This window comes from Hyperoodon ampullatus, assembly GCF_949752795.1.
Source record: "Hyperoodon ampullatus genome assembly, chromosome: 9".
Classification (NCBI taxonomy): Eukaryota; Metazoa; Chordata; class Mammalia; order Artiodactyla; family Ziphiidae; genus Hyperoodon; species Hyperoodon ampullatus.
This window is the reverse complement of record NC_136922.1, coordinates 34,677,045-34,701,775: the sequence shown is the minus strand read 5'-3', so window position 1 is coordinate 34,701,775 and position 24,731 is coordinate 34,677,045. Positions and strand designations below refer to the sequence as shown.

General features: G+C 38.2%; 1 protein-coding gene across 1 annotated transcript in view; it reads left to right on the top strand.

Annotated features, from left to right (window-relative positions):
* DNAH11 (dynein axonemal heavy chain 11) overlaps window positions 1-24,731 on the top strand; it is a gene marked incomplete at its 5' end in the record, with an annotated part of 313,916 nt that overhangs the window by 7,655 nt on the left and 281,530 nt on the right. Inside the window, 6 exons of the mRNA XM_079711490.1 lie at window positions 9,234-9,430; window positions 9,909-10,098; window positions 10,863-10,962; window positions 13,514-13,725; window positions 20,363-20,596; window positions 21,814-21,981. Coding sequence (XP_079567616.1) covers window positions 9,234-9,430; window positions 9,909-10,098; window positions 10,863-10,962; window positions 13,514-13,725; window positions 20,363-20,596; window positions 21,814-21,981 — 1,101 coding nt within the window. The remainder of the gene's footprint in view (window positions 1-9,233; window positions 9,431-9,908; window positions 10,099-10,862; window positions 10,963-13,513; window positions 13,726-20,362; window positions 20,597-21,813; window positions 21,982-24,731) is intronic.

Sequence of the window (24,731 nt, the reverse complement as noted above, 5' to 3'; positions counted from 1 at the left end):
CACAAATATTTAATTTTAAAAGAAGTTGTCCTCATCACAGAACAGTAAATAGAGTGAAGGTTTGAAACAGTAGCCAGTAAATTAGAAATGTTGAAGAACCAGAATTATCCTTAACCCTGACTTTTAGAAAAAGCTGTTGCTATTGGGAATTTAATGTAGAAAGCAGTTTTTCAGTGGGTCAGTGCATGTTCAGCCCAGTAAGACTAAACTCTTCAGTCTGGTTTCCAAAGCTCTTTATGAACCTTCCCAGCATTTCTCACAGCCCCGCCTCTTAGGGGTGCTGGCTCTAGTTTCAGGCAGACCATACTGGAACTTTCTCAGAACCCTACGCCTGCAGCCCTCAGTGATTTTGCATCAGTGTTCAGTTTTCTGCCTGCCCTGCTCGTTCATCTTAAAGATTTAAACCAAGTAGCAAGTTTCCTGGCAAGTCTTCCGTAATAACCCTCCTGGCCAGAGACGGGTGTTTCTCCTGTGTTTGCACATGACACAAAAACGTGCCTTTCATGGCAGTTCTGATACTGAGGTACCTAACCCACGGAGCTCATAGAAGACACGCTAGTTCTTTTTTTTTTTATTTATTTTTATTCAAGTATAGTTGATTTACAATGTTGTGTTAATTTCTACTGTACAGCAAAGTGATTCAGTTATATATATATATTTTTTCATATTCGTTTCTATTATGGTTTATCACAGAATGTTGAATATAGTTCCCTGTGCTATACAGTAGGACCTTGTTGTTTATCCATCCAATATATAATAGTTTGCATATGCTAACCCCAAACACCCAGTCCATTCCTCCCCTACACTCCTCCCCCTTGGCAACCACAAGTCTGTTCTCAATGTCTGTGAGTCTGTTTCTGTTTCATAGATAAGTTCATTTGTGTTACATTTTGGCTTCCACATATAAGTGATACCATATGGTATGTCTTTCTCTTTCTTACTTCACTTAGTATGATAATCTCTCCGTCCATCCATGTTGCTGCAAATGGCATTATTTCATTCTTTTTTTATAGCTGAGTAGTATTCCATTATATATATATATACCACATCTTTTCTTTTTTTTTTTAACATCTTTATTGGAGTATAACTGCTTTACAATGGTGTGTTAGTTTCTGCTTTAAAACAAAGTGAATCCGTTATACATATACATATGTTCCCATATCTCTTCCCTCTTGCATCTCCCTCCCTTCCACCCTCACTATCCCACCCCTCTAGGTGGTCACAAAGCACCTAGCTGATCTCCCTGTGCTATGCAGCAGCTTCCCACTAGCTATCTGTTTTACGTTTGGTAGTGTATATATGTCCATGCCTCTCTCTCACTTTGTCACAGCTTACCCTTCCCCCTCCCCATATCCTCAAGTCCATTCTCTAGTAAGTCTGCGTCTTTATTCCCATCTTGCCCCTAGGTTCTTCATGACCATTTTTTTTTTTTTAGATTCCATATATATGTGTTAGCATACAGTATTTGTTTTTCTCTTTCTGACTTCACTCTGTATGACAGACTCTAGGTCCATCCACCTCACTACAAATAACTCAATTTCATTTCTTTTTATGGATGAGTAATATTCCATTGTATATATGTGCCCCATCTTCTTTATCCATTCATCTGTCGAGGGACACTTAGGTTGCTTCCATGTCCTGGCTATTGTAAATAGAGCTGCAGTGAACATTGTGGTACATGACTCTTTTTGAATTATGGTCTTCTCAGGGTATATGCCCAGTAGTGGGATTACTGGGTCATATGGTAGTTCTATTTTTAGTTTTTTAAGGAACCTCCATCCTGTTCTCCATAGTGGCTGTATCAATTTACATTCCCACCAACAGTGCAAGAGGGTTCCCTTTTCTCCACACCCTCTCCAGCATTTATTGTCTGTAGATTTTTTGATGATGGCCATTCTGACTGGTGTGAGATGATATCTCATTGAAGTTTTGATTTGCATTTCTCTAATGATTAATGATGTCGAGCGTTCTTTCATGTGTTTGTTGGCAACCTGTATATCTTCTTTGGAGAAATGTCTATTTAGGTCTTCTGCCCATTTTTGGATTGGGTTGTTTGTTTTTTTGATATTGAGCTGCATGAGCTGCTTGTAAATTTTGGAGATTAATCCTTTGTCAGTTGCTTCATTTGCAACTATTTTCTCCCATTCTGAGGGTTGTCTTTTTGTCTTGTTTATGGTTTCCTTTGCTGTGCAAAAGCTTTTAAGTTTCATTAGGTCCTATTTGTTAACTTTTGTTTTTATTTCCACTTCTCTAGGAGGTGGGTCAAAAAGGATCTTGCTGTGATTTATGTCATAGAGTGTTCTGCCTATGTTTTCCTCTAAGAGTTTGATAGTTTCTGGCCTTACATTTAGGTCTTTAATCCATTTTGAGTTTATTTTTGTGTATGGTGTTAGGGAGTGTTCTAATTTCATTGTTTTACATGTAGCTGTCCAGTTTTCCCAGCACCACTTATTGAAGAGGCTGTCTTTTCTCCACTGTATATTCTTGCCTCATTTATCAAAGATAAGGTGACCATATGTGCGTGGGTTTATCTCTGGGCTTTCTGTCCTGTTCTATTGATCTATATTTCTGTTTTTGTGCCAGTACCATACTGTCTTGATTACTGTAGCTTTGTAGTATAGTCTGAAGTCAGGGAGAGTGTTTCCTCCAGCTCCGTTTTTCGTTCTCAAGATTGCTTTGGCTATTCGGGGTCTTTTGCGTTTCCATACAAATTGTGAAATTTTTTGTTCTAGTTCTGTGAAAAATGCCAGTGGTAGTTTGATAGGGATTGCATTGAATCTGTAGATTGCTTTGGGTAGTAGAGTCATTTTCACAGTGTTGATTCTTCCAATCCAAGAACATGATATATCTCTCCATCTATTTGTCATCTTTAATTTCTTTCATCAGTGTCTTATAATTTTCTGCATACAGGCCTTTTGTCTCCTTAGGTGGGTTTATTCCTAGTTATTGTATTCTTTTTATTGCAATGGTAAATAGCAGTGTTTTCTTAATTTCACTTTCAGCTTTTTCATCATTAGTGTATAGGAATGCAAGAGATTTCTGTGCGTTAATTTTGTATCCTGCTACTGTACCAAATTCATTGATTAGCTCCTGTAGTTTTCTGGTAGCATCTTTAGGATTCTCTATGTATAATATCATGTCATCTGCAAACAGTGACAGCTTTACTTCTTTTCCGATTTGGAGTCCTTTTATTTCCTTTTCTTCTCTGATTGTTGTGGCTAAAAACTTCCAAAACTATGTTGAATAACAGTGGTGAGAGTGGGCAACCTTGTCTTCTCCCTGACCTTAGTGGAAATGGTTTCAGTTTTTCACCATTGAGGACGATGTTGGCTATGGGTTTTTCATATATGGCCTTTATTATGTTGAGGAAAGTTCCCTCTATGCCTACTTTCTGGAGGGTTATCATAAATGGGTGTTGAATTTTGTTGAAAGCTTTCTCTGCATCAATTGAGATGATCATGTGGTTTTTCTCCTTGAATTTGTTGATATGGTTTATCACATTGATTTGCATATATTGAAGAATCCTTGCATTCCTGGGGTAAACCCCACTTGATCATGGTGTATGATCCTTTTAATGTGCTGTTGGATTCTGTTTGCTAGTATTTTGTTGAGGATTTTTGCATCTATGTTCATCAGTGTTATTGACCTGTAGTTTTCTTTTCTTGTGACATCTTTGTCTGGTTTTGGTATCAGGGTGACAGTGGCCTTGCAGAATGAGTTTGGGAGTGTTCCTCCCTCTGCTATATTTGGAAGAGTTTGTGAAGGATAGCTGTTAGGTCTTCTCTAAATGTTTGATAGAATTTGCCTGTGAAGCCATCTGGTCCTGGGCTTTTGTTTGTTGGAAGATTTTCAATCACAGTTTCAATTTCAGTGCTTGTGATTGGTCTGTTCATATTTTCTATTTCTTCCTGGTTCAGTCTCAGAAGTTTGTGCATTTCTAAGAATTTGTCCATTTCTTCCAGGTTGTCCATTTAATTGGCATAAAGTTGCTTGTAGTAATCTTTCATGATCCGTTGTATTTCTTCAGTGTCAGTTGTTACTTCTCCTTTTTCATTTCTAAATCTATTGATTTGAATCTTCTCCCTTTTTTTCTTGATGAGTCTGGCTAGTGGTTTATCAATTTTGTTTATCTTCTCAAAGAACCAGCTTTTAGTTTTATTGATCTTTGCTATCGTTTCCTTCATTTCTTTTTAATTTATTTCTGACCTGATCTTTATGATTTCTTTCCTTCTGCTAACTTTGAGGTTTTTTTGTTCTTCTTTCTCTAATTGCTTTAGGTATAAGGTTAGGTTGTTTATTTGAGATGTTTCTTGTTTCTTAAGGTAGGATTTTAGTGCTATAAACTTCCCTCTTAGAACTACTTTTGCTGCATCCCATAGGTTTTCGGTCATCGTGTTTTCATTGTCATTTGTTTCTAAGTATTTTTTGTTTTCCTCTTTGATTTCTTCAGTGATCTCTTGGTTATTAATTAGTGTGTTGTTTAGCCTTCATGTGTCTGTATTTTTTACAGATTTTTTCCTGTAATTGATATCTAGTCTCATAGTGTTGTGGTCAGAAAAGGTACTTGATATGATTTCAGTTTTCTTAAATTTACCAAGGCTTGATTTGTGATCCAAGATACGATCTCTCATGGAGAATGTTCCATGAGCACTTGAGCAGAATGTGTATTCTGTTGTTTTTGGATAGAATGTCTTATAAATATCAATTAAGTCCATCTTGTTTAATGTATCATTTAAAGCGTGTTTTCCTTATTGATTTTCATTCTGGATGATCTGTCCATTGGTGAAAGTGGGGTTTTAAAGTCCCCTACTATGATTGTGTTCCTGTCCATTTCCCCTTTTATAGCTGTTAGTATTTGCCTTATGTATTGAGGTGCTCCTATGTTGGGTGCATATATGTTTACAGTTGTTATATCTTTTTCTTGGATTGATCCCTTGATCATTATGTAGTCTCCTTGTTTTTCTCTTGTAGTCTTTGTCTTAAAGTGTACTTTGTTGTAAAGCAGAAACTAACACATCATTGTAAAGCAATTATACTCTAGAAAGATGTTAAAAAAATTAAAATTAAAATTAAAAAAAATAAAAATAAAAAAATAAAGTCTATTTTGTCTGATATGAGAATTGCTACTCCAGCTATCTTTTGATTTCCATTTGCATGGAATATTTTTTCCATCCCCTCACTTTCAGTTTGTATGTGTCCCGAGGTCTGAAGTGGGTTTCTTGTAGACAGCATATATACAGGTCTTGTTTTTGTATCGATTCAGCCAATCTATGTATTTTGGTTTGAGCATTTAAACCATATACATTTAAGGTAATTTTCAATATGTATGTTCTTATTCCTATTTTCTTAATTGTTTTGGGTTTGTTATTGTAGGTCTTTTCCTTCTCTTGTATTTCCTGCCTAGAGAAGTTCCTGTAGCAGTTGTTGTAGAGCTGGTTTGCTGGTGCTGAATTCTTTTAGCTTTTATTTGTCTGTAAAGGTTTTAATTTCTCCATCAAATATGAATGAGATCCTTGCTGGGTAGAGTAATCCTGGATGTAGGTTTTTCCCTTTCCTCACTTTAAATATGTCCTGCCACTCCCTTCTGGCTTGCAGAGCTTCTGCTGAAAGATCAGCTCTTAACCTTATGGGGATTCCCCTGTATGTTATTTGTTGTTTTTCCATTGCTGCTTTTACTATTTTTTCTTTGTATTTAATTTTTGATAGTTTGATTAATATGTGTCTTGGCGTGTTTCTCCTTGGATTTATCCTGTATCAGACTCTCTGTACTTCCTGGACTTGAGTAACTATTTCCTTTCACATATTAGGGAAGTTTTCAACTATAATCTCTTCAAATATTTTCTTAGTCCCTTTCTTTTTCTCTTCTCCTCCTGGGATCCCTATAATTAGAATGTTGGTGCATTTAATATTGTCCCAGAGGTTTCTGAGACTGTCCTCTATTCTTTTCATTGTTTTTTCTTTCTTCTGCTCTGCAGTAGTTATTTCCACTATTTTATCTTCCAGGTCACTTATCCGTTCTCCTGCCTCAGTTATTCTGCTATTGATCCCTTCTAGAGAATTTTTAATTTCATTTATTGTGTTATTCATCACTGTTTGTTTGCTCTTTAGTTCTTCTAGGTCCTTGTTAAACGTTTCTTATATTTTCTCCATTCTATTTCCAAGATTTTGGATCATCTTTACTGTCATTATTCTGAATTCTTTTTCAGGCAGACTGCCTATTTCCTCTTCATTTGTTATGTCTGGTGGGTTTTTACCTTGCTCCTTCATCTGCTGTGTGTTTCTCTGTCTTCTCATTTTGCTTAACTTACTGTGTTTGGGGTCTCCTTTCGCAGGCTGCAGGTTCGTAATTCCCGTTGTTTTTGGTGTCTGTCCCCAGTGGCTAAGGTTGGTTCAGTGGGTTGTGTAGGGTTCCTGGTGGAGGGGACTAGTGCCTGTGTTCTGGTGGATGAGGCTGGATCTTGTCTTTCTGGTGGGCAGGTCCACGTCTGGTGGTGTGTTTGGGGGTGTCTGTGGACTTATTATGATTTTAGGCAGCCTCTCTGCTAACGGGTGCGGTTGTGTTCCTCTCTTGCTTGTTGTTTGGCATAGGGTGTCCAGCACTGTAGCTTGCTGGTCGTTGTGTGGAGCTGGATCTTGGCCTTGAGATGGAGGTCTTTGAGAGATTTTCGCCGTTTGATATTACGTGGAGCTGGGAGGTCTCTTGTGGACCAGTGTCCTGAACTTGGCTCTCCCACCTCAGAGGCACAGCCCTGATACGTGGCTGGAGCACCAAGAGCCTTTCATCCACACGGCTCAGAATAAAAGGGAGAAAAAAAAGAAAGAAAGAAAGAAGAAGGTAAAATAAAATAAATTAAAATAAAACAAAGTTAGTAAAATAAAAAATAATTATTAAGAAAAAAAGTTTTTTTAAGTAATTAAAAATAAAAGGACAGACAGAACCCTAGGAGAAATGGTAAAAGCAAAGCTATACAGACAAAATGACACACAGAAGCATATGCATACACACTCACAAAAAGAGAAAAAGGGAAAAAAATATGTATATCATTGCTCCCAAGTCCACCTCCTCAATTTGGGACAATTCGTTGTCTATTCAGGTATTCCACAGATGCAGGATACATCACGTTGATTGTGGAGATTTAATCCGCTGCTCCTGAGGCTGCTGGGAGAGATTTTCCTCTCTCTTCTTTGTTAGCACAGCTCCCGGTGTTCAGCTTTGGATTTGGACTCGCCTCTGTGTGTAGGTCACCTGAGGGTGTCTGTTCCCCGCCCAGACAGGACGGGGTTAAAGGAGCAGCTGATTCGGGGGCTCTGGCTCACTCAGGCCAGCGGAGGAGGGGCACGGAGTGCAGGGCAACCCTGCGGCGGCAGAGGCTGGTGTGACATCGCACCAGCCTGACGCGCGCCGTGTGTTGTCCCGGGGAAGTTGTCCCTGGTTCCCAGGACCCTGGCAGTGGCGAGCTGTACAGTCTCCCGGGAGGGGAGGTGTGGATAGTGACCTGTGCTTGCACACAGTCTTCTTGGTGGCTGCAGCAGCAGCCTTAGCGTCTCATGTCCGTCTTTGGGTGATAGCCGCGGCTCACGCCCGTCTCTGGAGCTCCTTTAAGCAGCGCTCTGAATCCCCTCCCCTCGCACACCAGGAAGCAAAGAGGCAAGAACAAGTCTCTTGCTTCTTCGGCAGCTCCAGACCTTTTCCAGGATTCCCTCCCAGCTCGCCGTGGCGCAGTAGCCCCCTTCAGGCTGTGTTCACGCCGCCAACCCCAGTCATCTCCCTGGGATCCAACCGAAGCCCGAGCCTCAGCTCCCAGCCCCTGCCCGCCCCGGCAGGTGAGCAGACAAGCCTTTTGGCCTGGTGAATGCAGGTCGGCACCGATCCTCTGTGCGGGAATCTCTCCACCTTGCCCTCCGCACCCCTGTTGCTGTGCTCTCCTCCATGGCTCCGAAGCTTCCCCCCTCTGCCACCCACAGTCTCAGCTCGCGAAGGGGCTTACTAGTGTGTAGAAACCTTTCCTCCTTCACAGCTCCCTCCCCCTGGTGCAGGTCCCGTCCCTATTCTTTTGTCTCTGTTTATTCTTCTTTCTTTTGCCCTACCCAGGTACGTGGGGACTTTCTTGCCTTTTGGGAGGTCTGAGGTCTTCTGCCAGCGTTCACTGGGTGTTCTGTAGGAGCTTTTCCACATGTTGATGTATTTCTGGTGTATTTGTGGGGAGGAAGGTGATTTCCGGTCTTACTCTTCGACCATCTTGAAGCTCCTCCCCTACCACATCTTCTTTATCCATTCATCTGTTGATGGACATTTAGGTTGTTTCCATGAAAGACACACTGTTCCTTACTAATCTCCTAGCTCAACAAGTAGTGGGTACAAAGCAGGAAATTGTAATAATAATACAATTTGGATAGACTTGTTTTTTCCCCATTGGAAAATAAAATAAAATTTCAGTTTGTTTTTAGTTAACTGTAAGGTTGTGTTCTCAAAATCAGCCTTAAAAAGGTGGTATACCTGTTTTCTAAGTATTTTAGCTAATGGAAATTTTATAGGTAAAGCTGATGGTCTGGACAGATTGTGTCAGAAAAATGTTTAATTAGTGCATATTGAAAATGAGTGAGGAAGCAAGAAGAGACCAACTTCATTAACTCAAGAAATTCTTACTAATTACATAAGATATGCTGGGCTTTGGGAACACAAAATAATTTTGGAGTGTTTTCACACATATAATTTCATTGATATTTCCAACTTAATGGTGGAAGGAGTTCAAAAAAGGTTCATATGATTGAATAAACATGTTTCTGACTATCAAAATTTAATCCACTGGGATGTCACCCAGGGCTGGAGAAGATTATTTACTCTTGCCTCCATGTGATTCAAGAAGATTTTTTACATTAATATACCTGCCAATGTGTGCAGTTTGCATTAAGAAAGCAGTTTACTTACTTGACATGATTTTGCTTATTTCATGCAGAGTTTAAGTTATTGGGAGCCTCCATAAATGTTTGATAAATGGATAAATGAATGAACAAGCAGTATAGTATTTCCACTTTGAAAGAATTTAATTGATTAAATCTAAATGGGTCACTGACTTTGTCTTCCCTTTGTAGGTTTGATACCACAGGAGGATATTTATGAAATTGAAATTGGGTGGTTTTGTTGCTGATCTTGTGTGACAAGAAAATCTTTGAAGGAGCACATTGTCTATAAATTAATTTCACTGTTTTTTAAAATGTTTCTCTTTCTCTAGATTTTAGTGCCAATTATTTCTAATAAGAACAACCATAAATCTTGGTCCTGTTTTATTTCACAAGACATGGAACGTCACATAGAAGTCATGAAAAATAAAATGCATATTTTTAGGGGCAAAATGTTGAGAAGAACTCTTCTACCAATTCCCACTATTGCAGGAAATGTTGACCTGGATCAGAAATATTCAGAGACCAAGTACGTAATGATATGGTTTACACAGGATATCAACATGGAGAGCCAACACACCCGTTTAATATCATACCCCCAGCAAACTGTTAGCAAAATATCAGAATTATTATAAATACAGCATATTTTAAAAAATAATGTACAGAAACACCATATAATTTCCTTTCAAAGTATTCTTTCTAAAAGCAGGCTGTACAAAAAGCAAGCAGTACCAATTGCCATAATGTCAACAATACTCTTCTAGTAAAATGTTTTTGGGGACATTATGATTCTTTAACAATTTTTTAAATGTTAGAGACATGCCCATGACAGAATAACAATGTCATAACTCAAATTGAGGCTATAAAAATAATACATCTGATTTTGAAGTATTTTTATTTAGAAAACTAGCTTATGGATTCATAAAATACCTATTAAAATTCAAGTCCTATCCTTATTTGGATGAAATGATTCATTTTTGTATTTTTAATCATTTCAATGTTTGTAGACTAGAGCCAAATGAAAGGACAGTACTCCATGCAATTGAATCAGTGGTTATTACATGGTCGCATCAAATCCAAGAAATTGTAGAAAAAGATTTAGTGCAGCCTTTGCTGAATGGTCTTCACTCAAATCCTCAAGCTGAACTGGATTTCTGGATGATGAGGAGAGAGAACCTAGCATGCATTTATGATCAAGTAAGTTGAGAGCCCTAGAAATTGCTTGCCAGTTGAATTAGCAAAGTCAGTTGTAGAATTTGGTCTCCAAAGCCATTTCCAGTAATGTTAAAGGTTTAATACACTGTCTTTGAACGACTTAATTGTCCATTTTCTTATTCCAAAGTTCTGTATGGTATGCATTCTTAAAATTAATGGGGATTAAAAGTAATTTTGCCTTTTTGAGACTATTTTGACAGTAATTGGAAACACTTTGTGGCAAAGAAAGAGTAGTTCCCAAGGGAAATGTTGAAGATTGTAAGATTTAATTAATCTAGTTGATGTAATTAATTTGGGAAAGGAGTAGATTTTGCTTAGTGGAGAGAGGCAACTTTGGAAGAACTAACTGGTTCCTCTGCTGGAGTTTGCCATTAGAAGTTATTCAGTTTAATGTTCTAAAAACTAAGACATTCATTCACATGTTCCCCTATCTCTCAGAGATTTTCTGAAACAGATTTTATATGGAAAAGTTAATATTTTACATGTATAATAAAATGTATATTAACAGACTTTTTGAAAATTCAAATTAAGAGCTATAAATGTAAAATAACATACAGTCTTAAGGAAAAAAATTATTTTAAAAATTATTTTTAACTTGAAACCAGGTATGTCTTTGAGTAGTAAATACTGTGTGTACTGTGCATGTATGGAATATAATTTAAATATTTTATTGCAGAACACATTTATTTAGTCATTAATCTAGCTTATATATATATATATATATATTTTGTTTTTTTTCAATTTAGCTTCAGGCTCCCATTGTCCTCAAAATGGTTAAGATCCTGAAAAATAAGCAAAGCAGCTATTTTCCAACTTTGAAGGATATCCTCATGGCTGTGGAAAATGGTAAGACTCGTGTTCCTCCGCCTGGCATCAGTGGTCCCTCCTGATCTGACTCCTGCCTGTCTGCTCAGCCTCCTCTACCCTTCTACCCTTAGCGTGCTCATGAAATGACTGCACTTGACTCTTCTAATGATAAGTCCATCTTAATTATCTGCAGTTTATTCTCTGGCTGTATTAAACCATTTTTCGGGTATATAGTAGGTACCTACCAAAGAGGCTCTAGATTGAACTTTCAATGAGAGTGTATGTGTGTGGAGGGAAAAGGCCTTTGGTGTTTAGCAGCAGGTCATTGAATGCCCAGCATGGAGGTTTTCTAATCAACAGTTGGGCTGCAGTTAGTCCAGTGACTCCCCAGTAGAATCTCTGAATTTGCTTAACATCCACCATTTATTTAACTCATAAGGACGCAAAGTCATCATTGAAGTTTTGGTGAAGATTAAACACACAGAGAGAAGGGTTTGTTTGTTGAATTTTGAACAGGTAATACATGTACATTGTTAAAACCCAGAAATTATAAACAGATATTTTTAATTTAAAAAGGAAATTGTGGAAGTGAAAAGTCTCCTTATCTTCTCAGTACCCAGGCGTAACACCCCTCCGTAATTTTTTTATTTCTGTTTCTGTTTCTTTAGACATGTGTAAGCAAATATGGATATGATCCGTGATACTGAAGTTTTAAACGATAAAATTGTAAGATAACATGGCCCAATAGCTTGTTTTTGTTTCTAACATGAGAAAATTTTAAAATTTTTTCCTATGTAACATGTGGAAGGTTAGGAAATACTTAAAATCTACTTTGAAAATGTTTTGCTATCTCTTTAGGCTTTTCTCCATGAACTCTGTTTGAAAAGAGGCCTTAAGACAAGAGGGCATTAGATGTGTATTTCTATCCAAGATCCACTCAGTACATCTTAAATTTGCTGCGTCCCTGGTTTCTGTTGGCCAACTTGGCATACTAACACCTTCCTTGTATAATTGTTGCAAGAATTAGAGCACTATTTCTCAACCTTGTCACCACTGACGTTTTGGGCAGGATAATTCTTTGTTGTGGCGAACCACCCTGTGCATTGCAGGGTATTTAGCAGCATCCTTGGCCTCTATCCACTCCCCCCATGCCCGTTGTGAGGACAAAAAATGTCTCGAGACATTGCCAAATGACCCTTGGGGGAAATCCTCCCCTGGCTGAGGACCAATGAATTGAAGACCTAATATACAGTGCACAGAATACTAGGCACAGAGTAAGTGTACCCTCAATAAACAGAAGCTGCTTACGTTTTTTCTGGTAGTAAGATTCACATTTTCTGTGGATAAAACTTCTCCAGGAATGAATCCCAGGGGTCCTCAGAGCCTTTTGAGCATATGGCCTGGAGATTCAGGAGAAAACACTTTCAGTAGAACAAGTGGCCCAAAGCCATTCTCAGAGGTAGAAGGCTCTCCCAAAGACCTACTCGAGGCTTTGTAAAATCACTAGAAGTGCTTATCACATTTTAAGGGCACTTTACCTTTACATGGAATTATTGGATTTTGAAATTAACACTGATGAAAACACACTAATTTCAAAATGTGAGTGCATCTGAGGAAAAAATAGTTCCTGGACCCTCTCTTTCTTCCCAGGTCTTTATTGTTAGGTGGAGAGAGTAATTGGTTTCATGTCAAGTAGAGCAACATGGGTGGGTGCATACCTGACTCTGACAGCCAAAAAAAAAAGAAAGTCTGGCAGTGTGTTTTGTTTTTGATTTCTGACAGGAGTCTTTTGGGATAACACCAGAAAATAAGGAATTTACTTTCCTTCATTCCCTACCTTCATAAATAAAGCCCATTTTCAGTTAATCAAAGGTATTTGTAGCCTCAGGAGTACAATGAAGTCTGATGGAGATCCATTTAGGGTACATTAAAAGGACCAGTTTTAATCAAGAGAAAATTTGGATTAGACTAAGCAGTAATTAATCATAACTATTTCAATGTTGTCTTCATATATAGCTTTTTAAAGAAGTATTCCTTATTCCTACCATGCATAACAATTTTTTTAATTGAGGTAAAATTCACATAACATTAAAAAAAAGTTTTCAAAGTGTACAGATTGGTGGCATTTAGTGTATTCACAATATCCCGTAACTATTGCCTCTGTCTAGTTCAAAATATTTTCATCACCCATGCTCGACAATTTCAATAGTTACACTGTTGATAATAATATAATGGAAAATTTTTCGTGGTATGAGTTACTCTTATAGGATACTAGAATGAGATAATAAATGATTCAATTGTGCTGGTGCCAAGTGCGTGGGAGGAATTAACTTTCTGGTGATGATGCTGGTGAGTCTTCAGTCGCGATTTACTTGTGAGTAACTACGCTTGGGCTCTCTTTGAAGGGTTGTTACAGCCGGACAGTGTCGAAAGCCTTCCTAACCTGTCCTGTGTCAATGGTAGGGTAGTGATATAAAAAGAAAGAGGTAGCATTTAAGTATAGCCATGTTGTTTTGCATTGTTCTCTCGACCTTGTGAAGTGACTTCAGATAAAAGAGGCTGCCTCACATTAACAGTGGTTTCCTTTCAGCCCTTCTCGAAGCCCAGGACGTGGAACTTTACCTGAGACCCCTGAGGAGACACCTTCAATGTGTCCAGGAGACGGAATTCCCACAGACCGGTGTATTAATTGCCCCGTTATTTCATACCATCTGTCTGATCTGGAGTCATTCCACGTTTTATAATACCCCTGTTCGGGTTATAGTTCTATTGCAAGAGTTTTGTAATCTCTTCATTGACCGGGTATGTAGCATTGAAAACATAGGAACAATAAGAATTATTGCCGTGTGGCAGGTTTTATGAGATCAAGGAGGAATGAATAAATCCAGTCTACAGAACACCTTTTTCCCTTTTCTTTTTTCATAAGACTTTTATGGTAACAAAGGCCAGATGACTTTCTATCCTAAAAGGCAAAGGAGCTCTGGAAATAAGTCAGATACAGTCAAGGGACAGGTTGTTACTGGATTCTGTTTGTTTAACATCCTACCTTTCTTCAAAAGAGATTTAAGGCAGCTTCTAATAAAAGGCACACACACGTAGTACTTTCTTTGTAGCTTTCCCTTTGGTTTCCACAGGAACACTGGCTGAGGGAAGACTTTTGGAAAGGGAAGTAAGTTAAGAGAATCTGGCAGAAAAAAAATTATCCTCCAAAAATAGTAGTAGAATTATATTAAAAGAATTCTGATTCATGGTTGATCTTTAAAAATCTTGTTTATAATTGTTTCTTTACTCTTCACTTAACTTGCAAAATGTTTTTAAAAAAATTGGACTGCTTCCTCATCCTGTGGGAACTTTAATTACTCTTGTGTCCATAATATCAGAGAATATTTCATAATTTGAGAGCTAAAAGATACTTGCAGGGCATATCATCCAGTGATTCTTTGTTGAGGGTGTGTGTGTCTTAGTCTGCTTGAGTTGCCATAACAAAATACCACAGGCTGTGTGGCTTTATTTTCAGGAATTGCTTTCTCACATTTTTGGAGCCTGGGAGACCAGATCCAGGTGCCAGCATGGTCGTGTTCTGACTAGAGCATTCTTTCTGGCTTGCAGATAGCTGCCTTTTCTCTGTGCCCTCACACTGAGAGAAAGATCTCCCTCTTCCTCTTTTTGAAAAACCACAGTCCTGTCAGATCAGGGTTCTGCCCTCATGACCTCATTAACCTTAATTATCTCCTAAAGATTGTATCTCCAGGTAGTCACATTGGTGGTTAGGGCTTCAACACAGGCACTTTTTTGGAGTGGGTGTCACACTTTAGTCCATAGCAGGGTCTATATCAGGGTGTGTGTCTGAACACCTAAGGAGTTTTTGTAAAACAGATGCCAGAGAATCAGAATCTGTGCATATGGCTTAGCCTTTGAGTTGCTAAGTAAGAGCGCTTCCTATGAGAATTGGATCGCTTCCAGCTGCAACTGGCAAACTGAAGCAGAAAAAGAGAAGTGTCTAAGTTCATGTGAACTGGAAAGTCTAACAGTACAAAGACTTGAGTATTAGCTTGCTCCAGGGGACACAGATAATTTCAAAGCTCTCTTTTGCTCGTTTGTGTTTGACTTGATTCTCAGGCTCTTATCACGCGTTAACCAAGGTGGCTTTTGGTAGCACCAGATGGATATCCTTCTAGTAGAGGAACTTCCCTGGAAAGAGGCTGACTTTGTTTTTTGTTCTGGACCAGTGGGTTTTATTTTCACTCCTGGAACAATCATGTGGCCAGGGAGATAGGATATCTTGGACAGGCCTGGATCACTAGCTCAGAGAATGGTGGACAACTGTGATTGACCTAAATCCCTGATCTAGTCTAATGCTTCTCAGTGGTTTTCACCTCATGACTCACATAGAAATTTAAAATTTTTCATTGCACAGTGGGGTAAAATTGGAGGGGACTGGGAACCCTGAAAATCTGCTCACAGACAGGGCAAGCTGCTTGGAGCTTCTGCTGCCCCAGGCCTCAGAACCTTGCTTTTCTAAACATTAAAGAGAGCAGTGTTGTAGCAGAAACTGGTTGGGGAACTGTGTTCCATTCTAATCCTGATACTTTTTCAGATGAATTAATGGAAACTTGAAAGATATCATTTGCTCACTTTGCTTGAGCATTTAGGGGGAAATCCAAATTAAAGAACAGGTTTTCTGACTTGTAGTTTACCGTTTCTGGAATACGTATGAGATTGAGGTGTGCATGTGTGTCTTCCTCTCTGCTTCCAAAGAGGTGGAATGGTGTATGGAAAGGGCTTTGGGCTCAGACCAACCAGGATTCAAATCTAATTGAACCAGGGGACTTCCCTGGTGGTCCAGTGGTTAACACTCCGCGCTTTCACTGCTGAGGGCCCGGGTTCAATTCTTGGTCGGGGAACTAAGATTCCACAAGCCGCGTGGCACAGCTGAGAAAAAAAAAGATCAAGTTGAACCATTTTAGAGTAGTTAAATCACTTTTCTGAGCCTCACTTTCCACGCTTCTAAGTGCCCTGTTCATGGGCTTTTGTAAAGATCAAAAGAGAGAACCTCAATGAAATGCTATGTGTGGCATTTAACAGAGACTCAGTAAAAGTTAGTTCCAAACTCTTGCCTTACAAAATAGTTGCAGCTGTTGATAGGAGATAACAGGTCTGTTCCTTGCTATATTTTAGCATGTCTTCTGGCTTCATTCTATTTGTTTCTCTGTTGTGCAGACTCAGTTTTGCTCTTTTGTTAAGTGAGGGCACTGCGTCCTAATGGCTTGGATCTCCATGTGAAAGGCTTTGATCCCTAATGCAGGATTAACCACTGTGACCACCGCTTCTCTCAAACCCCTTTTGAGGGATCCTCATCTCATTTTTAGAATGATCCAAACTTTTACTGCAAAGCTCTGTTAGAGTAGAAACCTCAAAGTTTGTCATTCACTATTGTAGTTGGCTTGCAAGGAGCCCTGGTTACCTGTAAGCCTATAAACCTATTATCCCCTAGGCTGTGTCAATGGCCAGAGTTTGCCAAGCTCCCAAGGAAATAATGTCGTTTCTCTTGTTCCTTAGTTACTGTTCATACTGGCTTATGTCCAAAGGTTCCGTCGACCTGATTTCCTAGATTCTCCAAGTGGACTTTGTAGTAAATCTGCCCCAACATGTTAGGAGTCAAAAATGGGCAATGAGTCAACTTTTATACCCAGGTTCTCTGAAGAGCTAAACTCCGCACCACCTGCCACCACCCCCAGTTGTTTGCTAACTTACTTTTAATACTTATTTAACAAGCACTGTACAGTGCCTCTTATTTGCCAGAATTCTTCTAAGCCCTTTACAAGAATCTATGAATTTAATTCTCTAGCAACACTATGGTATAGGTATAGGTATACTATTAGCAGATACTTTCTGTATTTAAAAAAAAAACAACCCTGAAGTTCAGAGAAGATAAATAGCTTTCTCAAGGTCCCCCAGCTGACAGAGTTCTTACTCATTTTGCTCCATATTTTAATGTAAGTTTTTATTTCTAATTACTATTAATATGTGGTATATGAATAATTGTAAAATACTCTTATTGCATAAAATTTATAGCAATGGAATTAGTCCTGCAGTTCTATCACCCTAAAATTCAGCATTTAAAAATTTTCCTTCTTCCAAAACTTACACGTATTTATGCATTTTATCATATAATTCTTTTTTTTTTACTAGCTTCTTGAAAAATGATTGCTATTGTTGGATATTTATGTTGCTTCCAGCCTCCTGTATTATAAACAACATGCAGAAAACAACTTTATACAGAAATCCTTTTCCTTAACTTGGATAATTGGCTTAATATAAATTCCTGATGTTGATCAAAGGGTACAATCTTTTCATGACTATTGAACGCTATTTGATATTTACAAATTCTTTTTAAAAAGATTATGTTAATTGCATTGCTATTATCAATGTGTAAAAAGTTTTAGTATAATTCAGCAGCTTTGAGCATTAGCAGCTTTAAAAAATTTGCAGTGATTCATTGGGTATACACTTGTACCATGTTATTTCTTAATTTTATACGTTGCATGATTTGTGTGGTTACACATTTTATGTGCCTTTTATAATTTTCTTATATAGTTTTCATGTACTTTGTTTCTGTGAATCTGTAGACTTCAACGTGTTTATGAAACATTTGAACCCTTGCTGTGTTATACGTCAGAAGTCATAAGCTGGCATTCTGCCAACTGCCTTTGGCCAATGGATCCATGCACTGTTTTTATTTTGCATAGTATTTTGAAATTTAAAAAAAATTGTTGCTGATGCTTAAATTGACTAGGTCTCATTGAATTTCCAACATCCCAGCCTCTACTGAAAAGTCAGATCTCACTGCCTTGGCTCTTGCATCCCCAGTGACACAGTCAGCTGCTAGAGCTTCACGTACCCCTTTAGATGGGTCATGTGCTGTCCAGGTGACCATGGTCTCCACTGTTCACTGTTCCTGATCTGCTTCACTTGTTGTCATCATATGCCTGATCTTTCTAGGCATTCCAGGCACGGTCAGAAATCCTTCGTTACTTTAAAAGCAAATGTGTTTCTCTTTACTCATTTTCTGACAGTAACCATTTACATAGTTATTTAGTCCAGACATATAAAAGGCATTATCTGACCACCTTGGATGATGGCACACTTGAGCTTTGGTAATGGTGTCTTTTCTTAGTGCCTTGCTTCTCTTCTCTGGTTACCTGACTCTACTCCCTGTTCATTGTGAGTCATTACCACTCGAGGACCTCCACTCTGTCTGTTCTGTGGCTTGGTGTCCCTGTTGTGGATATTCTCATTCACAAGATCCTAGGTGATGAGGAGTTTAAGTCTGTGATGTTGAGCTTGAAGAGGAGATGGTAGGATTGAGCAAAAGTAAGAGTCCATAACAGCACATAAATAAGACAAAAGAAGCTGGGAGACAGGCATCAAGCTTACGTGCTATCAAAGTATCACAACGTTGTAAATCAACAATGCTCCAATATAAAATAAAAATTAACTTAGGAAATGAACATGCTGTCATTGATAAATTGCTTACTTGATTAATTGGCTTATCAATAAAATAAACTGGTTAGCAGTATTTTAGTTTATAAGGCCTCTGAAGTGGGACCAGTTCATCGTAAATCCAGTGGTTTTATTGTTGGTTTGTCCTGATACTACTGAGTATGAGAGAATAGAGGGAGGTGGTGTGGTTGGGTGTGCTCCAGGGAGCTACTGTGGGAATCAGAAAAGAATTCAGAGGTTAGGAGCTAAAAGGAATCTTGAGGTTTGCTTAATTCATCTCTCCTTTTTTTTGTAGATAAGGCAACTGAGATCCTCTCAGAAAATTTAGCTAATGTCACAAAAGCAGTTAGTGGCCCCTAACTGGACCACAGCCAGGCCTCCTGCCCCTGCTGATGCTTTTTCCCTTCGCATAACCTGCTGCCCAGTGAAAGGGTGTATAGAATGGTTTTCTGATCTAGGGTGTTGAGTACTATAACCTTGTCTTAGGAGGTCTTACTCAACAGTGGGCTCTGTGAACAGAAAGCTAATTGCTGTGATTGTCTCATCTATGTGAGGGTCAGACAAGAAGCACAGCAATGAATATAAGGATGGCTTGCCCAAAGGGAGGTTACTTCAGATGTAGGTAGTTAGGTCACAAGGCGCTGCTGAAACAGATGGCAATGGAGTCACCACTGTAGATTTTTTTAGCTTCCTAAAAGGACATGTTTACTATAAAGAATACATATAGATGAAGGCCTATGGAATCCCTAACCCATACCAATGTGTAAACTGTTAAAAAACTCACGCTGCTGAGAGATTACTGATAGTTCTCGTCCCTGTTCTGTGTGAAATGTTAGCAGCCTTTAGGGAGAGGTTAATTTTCTATCCAGCCTGAGGGAGAAATAAGAGCATAGGTTGGGAATCTACAGCTAGAATTGAAGGAACCAGTTAGTAGGCTTTTTAGACACCAAATGAATGATATTCTTACTACTTTACAAATTTATGGCACAGAGTCTATATTGCATGTAAAACCATAGCCATTATTGGGAGACAGAGGACAATATGTCTACATTTAGAAAAACATTTCTTCTATCTGCTATGTTGAACCCAATGGCTTTTAGTACTTTCTCCATTGAGATCTGTGACAACTTTCTAAGCAACTGCAGAATTAAAGGTGTGCAGTTTAAACCTATAATTTATATGAGGTGAAGATGCATCAGGATTAGATTTTATAGGTTCCTGAGGCTCCTAAACAGGGAAATTGTGAAAGTTCATAACAAATATGCAAAGGGAAGAACTGAATGATGGTCCTACGAGAGTTGCTACATGAATCTGCTGGTTTTTCTATAATAGTTCTCGCCTTTGCATTTCCACTATTGAAAACTAGTTCATATGGCATATCTCGGCTAGATTTTATGTCCTATAATGAGTTTAAGCCCCCAGAAGAGAAGTCTGCTAACCTAAAAGAATTGCCAATGGTATAATCACCTATGTTAGCTCTTTCTCACCTTTTCAAGTGACCTTGTGCTGCCAGGTAATGTGACCGTATTTTTAAAATACATGGCCTGATAGATTTCCCTTCCTGGCTTATACATTTCTTTATATGAAAAAACAGTTGTGCAGAATATTTGCTGCCAGGAATAGCCATGCAAATTCTGGTTACATAGTTGTTGTTTCTTTGAAGCTTAGCAAAAATGTAGTCATTGGCAGAATGTTTAATTCCAGAAATTGCAGCATCTCCTGTAGATGTCTCTAATGTATGCAAGTATGTCATTGAAACCTAAGTGCCTGAATTTCTAGAATTTGTGTTTCCTGTTTTACAGCATTGCTGACCCAGTTCTAGACATTGTAATTTAAAAATGATTCACTGAAAAAATAAAACAGTTCATTGAAACAGTCATTTTCAGTAAAACTATTAAACATTTTCTTATTATTGTTTCCTTTCATTGAATCCTAGGCACTAGCTTACCTTTTGCCTGAAGACCTTTTGAGAGGAGAAATTGAAGACTCTCTGGAAAAGGTGCAGGTGGCCGTTAACATCTTAAAGACTTTCAAAAATTGTTTTTTTAACTATAGAAAAGGATTGGCAAGCTATTTTATGGGAAATAAGAAGCTGAAACCATGGGATTTCCAGTCTCATCTGGTGTTTCTTAGATTTGACAAATTTCTCGACCGTTTCATGAAAATAGAGGTATTCATTTATTGAGTTGTAATTTATTCATATTGTAAGTTGTTTCAGAAAATCCTATAGCTTTTTATATGATTTAGGGAACAGTTCTACTTGGGTGGGAGGTGGGAAGTCTGCTTTCTTGGTGATCCTCATGAGGAGTTTACGAGGCCCGTGCTATCAAGATACAGTAAAAACTTTAGTTTGTTTAGTTTCAAAGCTTTGTTTAGTTTTAAAGCTTTGGCTTCTTTTTTTTAAATTCATTTTTGATTATTTTATTATACTGAGTGTAAGTGAATCTCTATGTACCAGTGACCCTTGTCCTGCAGCTTACTATGTTCCTAGAAAATGGTTGTAAATCAGGAAGCTATAAAATAACCCCTTTTTTCCTTTACATGTTTGATGGTTTTATTGGGATTCCATAGCTGAAAGCCCATTTGATAATCTAAAATATCATGGTAACTTTTAGTATATAAATATATATGTTATACTATTCAAATATTACAACTATTCATAAAAATAGATGAAAAGAACATGAAAACATGTGCTTTGTATAAATATTTTAAATGCCAAAAAACCAAACATGAATTACATACATGTAAACACTTATACACAGCAACTTGTATGGAGCCAACTGGCTAAGGTTTCTGTTTTTGTTTTTGTTTTTTTTTCATTTTGAACTGCCTTATTTTCTTTGTAAAACTCTTTCTAGCAAGTTTGGGCTTTTTTATTGATAGATTTGTTGAATTTCATTCAAAATTATAGCATTATGTTTTGAAAATTCTCATCACTTAAGCAGCCTGAATGCCTCTTAAAATTTGAGTGCCAAATGCCTGACTCTGGGTAACTTGCATCACCCTTTCATAACAGTCTCTTAAGTTCCTTTTCAATAAGAGAGCCCATCACTGCAGTGTTGGTGGCTGAAAATGAGTTTTGGATCTCACCCGGACGTCTGACTTATGACTAGAAGGATATGAAATTAGAGAATCAAATGTTTAACTATGGTAAGCTAGGTGTTGCCTTTACTGCTTGATAATTTTCAGTCCATGTGAAAATGGGAGTATGATTTTAAAAGTAGGCGGTTACTTAGTTCAGTTTCATCATTAATATTCACTTTATGTCATGTAAGTGTCCATTGGCTCACTGATTTTGAATGTTGGAAAATGTTCTTTCTTTGAAACTTTAAAATGTTCTTTTCCTACTCAAGAGGGTGGAAAAATCTTTACGATGTTTTTTCGAAGGATATATTTGTCACCATATTGGAATTTGAAAAGCTGGAAAGACTTGAATTTGGCGGTACCAAGGGAGCAATTTTAAATGGACAAATCCACGAGATGAGTGAAGAATTTATGGAACTCTGTAAGATTTTTAAACAGAGCACATATGACCCATCTGATTACAATAACATGGTAATACTGTATCTTTGTGTTTTCAATTTCATAGAATCGTATTTTAAAGCTGGGAAGGACAGTAGGTCACAGTGATAATAGGTCCCATTCAGTCCAACGTCTCCCAGATGAAAGAGGGGAAATGACTTGTCTGAGGTCTCTCATTTACTTAGTGGTAGATCAGGGACCAGAAGTTAGGTCCCTAACTTTTGCATTTTCAGTTTAGAATATTTTAAACTGTTTCTAATATAACAGTGGACCTCAGTCTGGATTTGTCTCTTGTTGATGTATAGTGAAAAGGAACTTTCCATATTAACTCATTTAGATCTGATTATCTGGTGTCCATGTAACTTGTATGTTTTATTTTAGCCTTTTCTTGAATCATTAGGTAAATTTTTCATCTACTTGAATATTTAGTTTCACCTCATTCATTACATGTATTATTAACATGTATGTTGTCTGAAAGAGAGGGAAGCTTTCAGGTTTAAGCTGCTTCTGTTTTCTGTCACTGCCAGCAGGTTAGGAGCCAGGGAGTTCCTGTGGGTATCCCTGCAGCTCTAGGATAAAAATAGCTTCATTTTAGTGGTTTGCCATGACAGTGAATCCCAGGTACCAAAAAAAAAAAAAAGATTACCTCTCGTCATCATTGTTTTTTGTGGAATGTGAATTTATTCACTATTATGTGTATATTTGGCCAAATAATTGACTCTCTGAAGTGTACAAGTACAGTATGTTAGCTTTGTAAGGACATGGTTAGCAAACTTAATCCCTCTGAACTGCTGATAGTTTTTGGGAAGTGGAGTTAATGGTAAGAAAGGTATGGTCATTGTGTGTCCTGCTAATTTGTGGAAAAGTAAGAGAAACCTAGATCTGTGGTGATGATCTAGGGGATGCGTGAGCTCATCCTCAGAGCCTGGTAAGATGTCTGGCACCCAGCAGGCATTCGGTGAATATGGACAGGATGGGACTCTTGGGGGGGCTTGATTTAGCTCTTCTGAGCAACTAAGCAGAGGAATGTGAAACCCAGCGTGCACAGGACCGTCGGGTGCATTCGAGTTGCAGGAGAGCCTTGATTTGCTCATGATTACAAATCCTGGCAGGTTTTCAGTGTGCCAGGGTTGGAGGACATGGCTAGGTTTAGCTGATGTCGCTTCCCTGGTAGTGCTAAAGGTCCTGAATTTATCCCTGTGTCTGCCCAAACCCTGCACAGTCACAAACATAGACTAGAAAAATCACTTGCTCTACACACACACACACACACACACACACACACACACACACACACACACACACACACACACACACACACACACACACACGCTTACACACACACACACACACACACACACACACACACACACGCTTGGTATTTGTATTTAGTATAAAATGGGCAAGGCTTACCTGTGATCTCCAGATCTGGGTTAGAGACATTGATAACGTGCCCTCGAAGTTCCCCTTCATCCTTTTATCTGATTACTGTATCCTGCTTTAGAATATAATTTAAAAGCTCCTTGACTTTGGTTATTCCTCAAATTCAAAATTTGAATTAACTATAAGTTCACTTAATTGGTGTGCTTATGTCAAAGATGACCTTTGCTTTTTTTGAATGTGTCTCGGTTATCAGTGTTGCCTCAGAATATTGCAGTGATTATATATTTTTGCTTAATAAACTGTTCATTTGGGGGCTTTTTAGCTGAGTTTCATTGTGTTCTGGTTTTTATGATGAAATCAGCTGGTGATTTTTAGGAGATATTATGTTAGCAAACTACCTGCAAACTCATATATTCATACAGGTGTTTCCCCATGACAGTATCCCCATGACACATGCCCACCCCTATGCCCTTCCTCTCCCACTGCACACACCCCTCTGCATTCCCCGATCCCCATTGAATAGTGCTAATGTAACTGTCCAGTGTATCATAGTCAGCCTTCCTGCCCTCTGGTGTAGAAATGGTTTATATATGTTCTGGTAAATTAAAGAAACAGTGACTGGTAATTTGCTTTTGGAAATGCTGTTATTTATGTCTCTCTCTTCATTAATCTCAAGTCTATCCATCAGGCTTTGAGCCTTTATTGGTGTGATAGAAGTTCTGCCACTATGGTCTATTTACAGAAGATGGGGATTTCTCAGGTGTGTCCATAAAAATGTTCTTGGGTTTCTGAATTATTAATACTGAATATAAAGGTCACTTTAGGTATTTGCTTTGACTTCTTCCTATGGGACTCTTTGAGATCCAGACAATTAGGGGGAGAGACTTGCTTTCTAATTTATTTAATTGAAACATGTAACATTGTGCATATTTAAGGTGTACAGCATGTTAATTTGATACATTTATATATTTTAATAGCCAATGTAGTGATTATTAGCACCTCTATCGTGTTGCATAATTATCCTTTCTTTTTTAGTGGTGGAAATCATTAAGTTGTAGTCTCTTAGCAAGTTTGATGTTAGTGAATATAGACAACAATTTGTATCATATTGAACTTGATAAGAGACTTGTTTTCTTAATTGTATTTAACTGATGGGCAGGTGACTTGAGGCTCAGCAGCTTGGTTTTTACCGACATTCTGAGGTGTAGCTTGATTAAATAAAATTCCCTAGATAACTAAGAAAGGATGGTGGATGTTCTTGAGAGTAACCTCCTGGCTCCACTAGTGTCTGTTAATGAGTCCATTAATAATTACTGAACAAGTGTTGGGTGCCAGGCATCACGCCAAACCTTTACACACATTCCTCCTTAATTCTAGCTATAACCCTGAGAGTGACCACC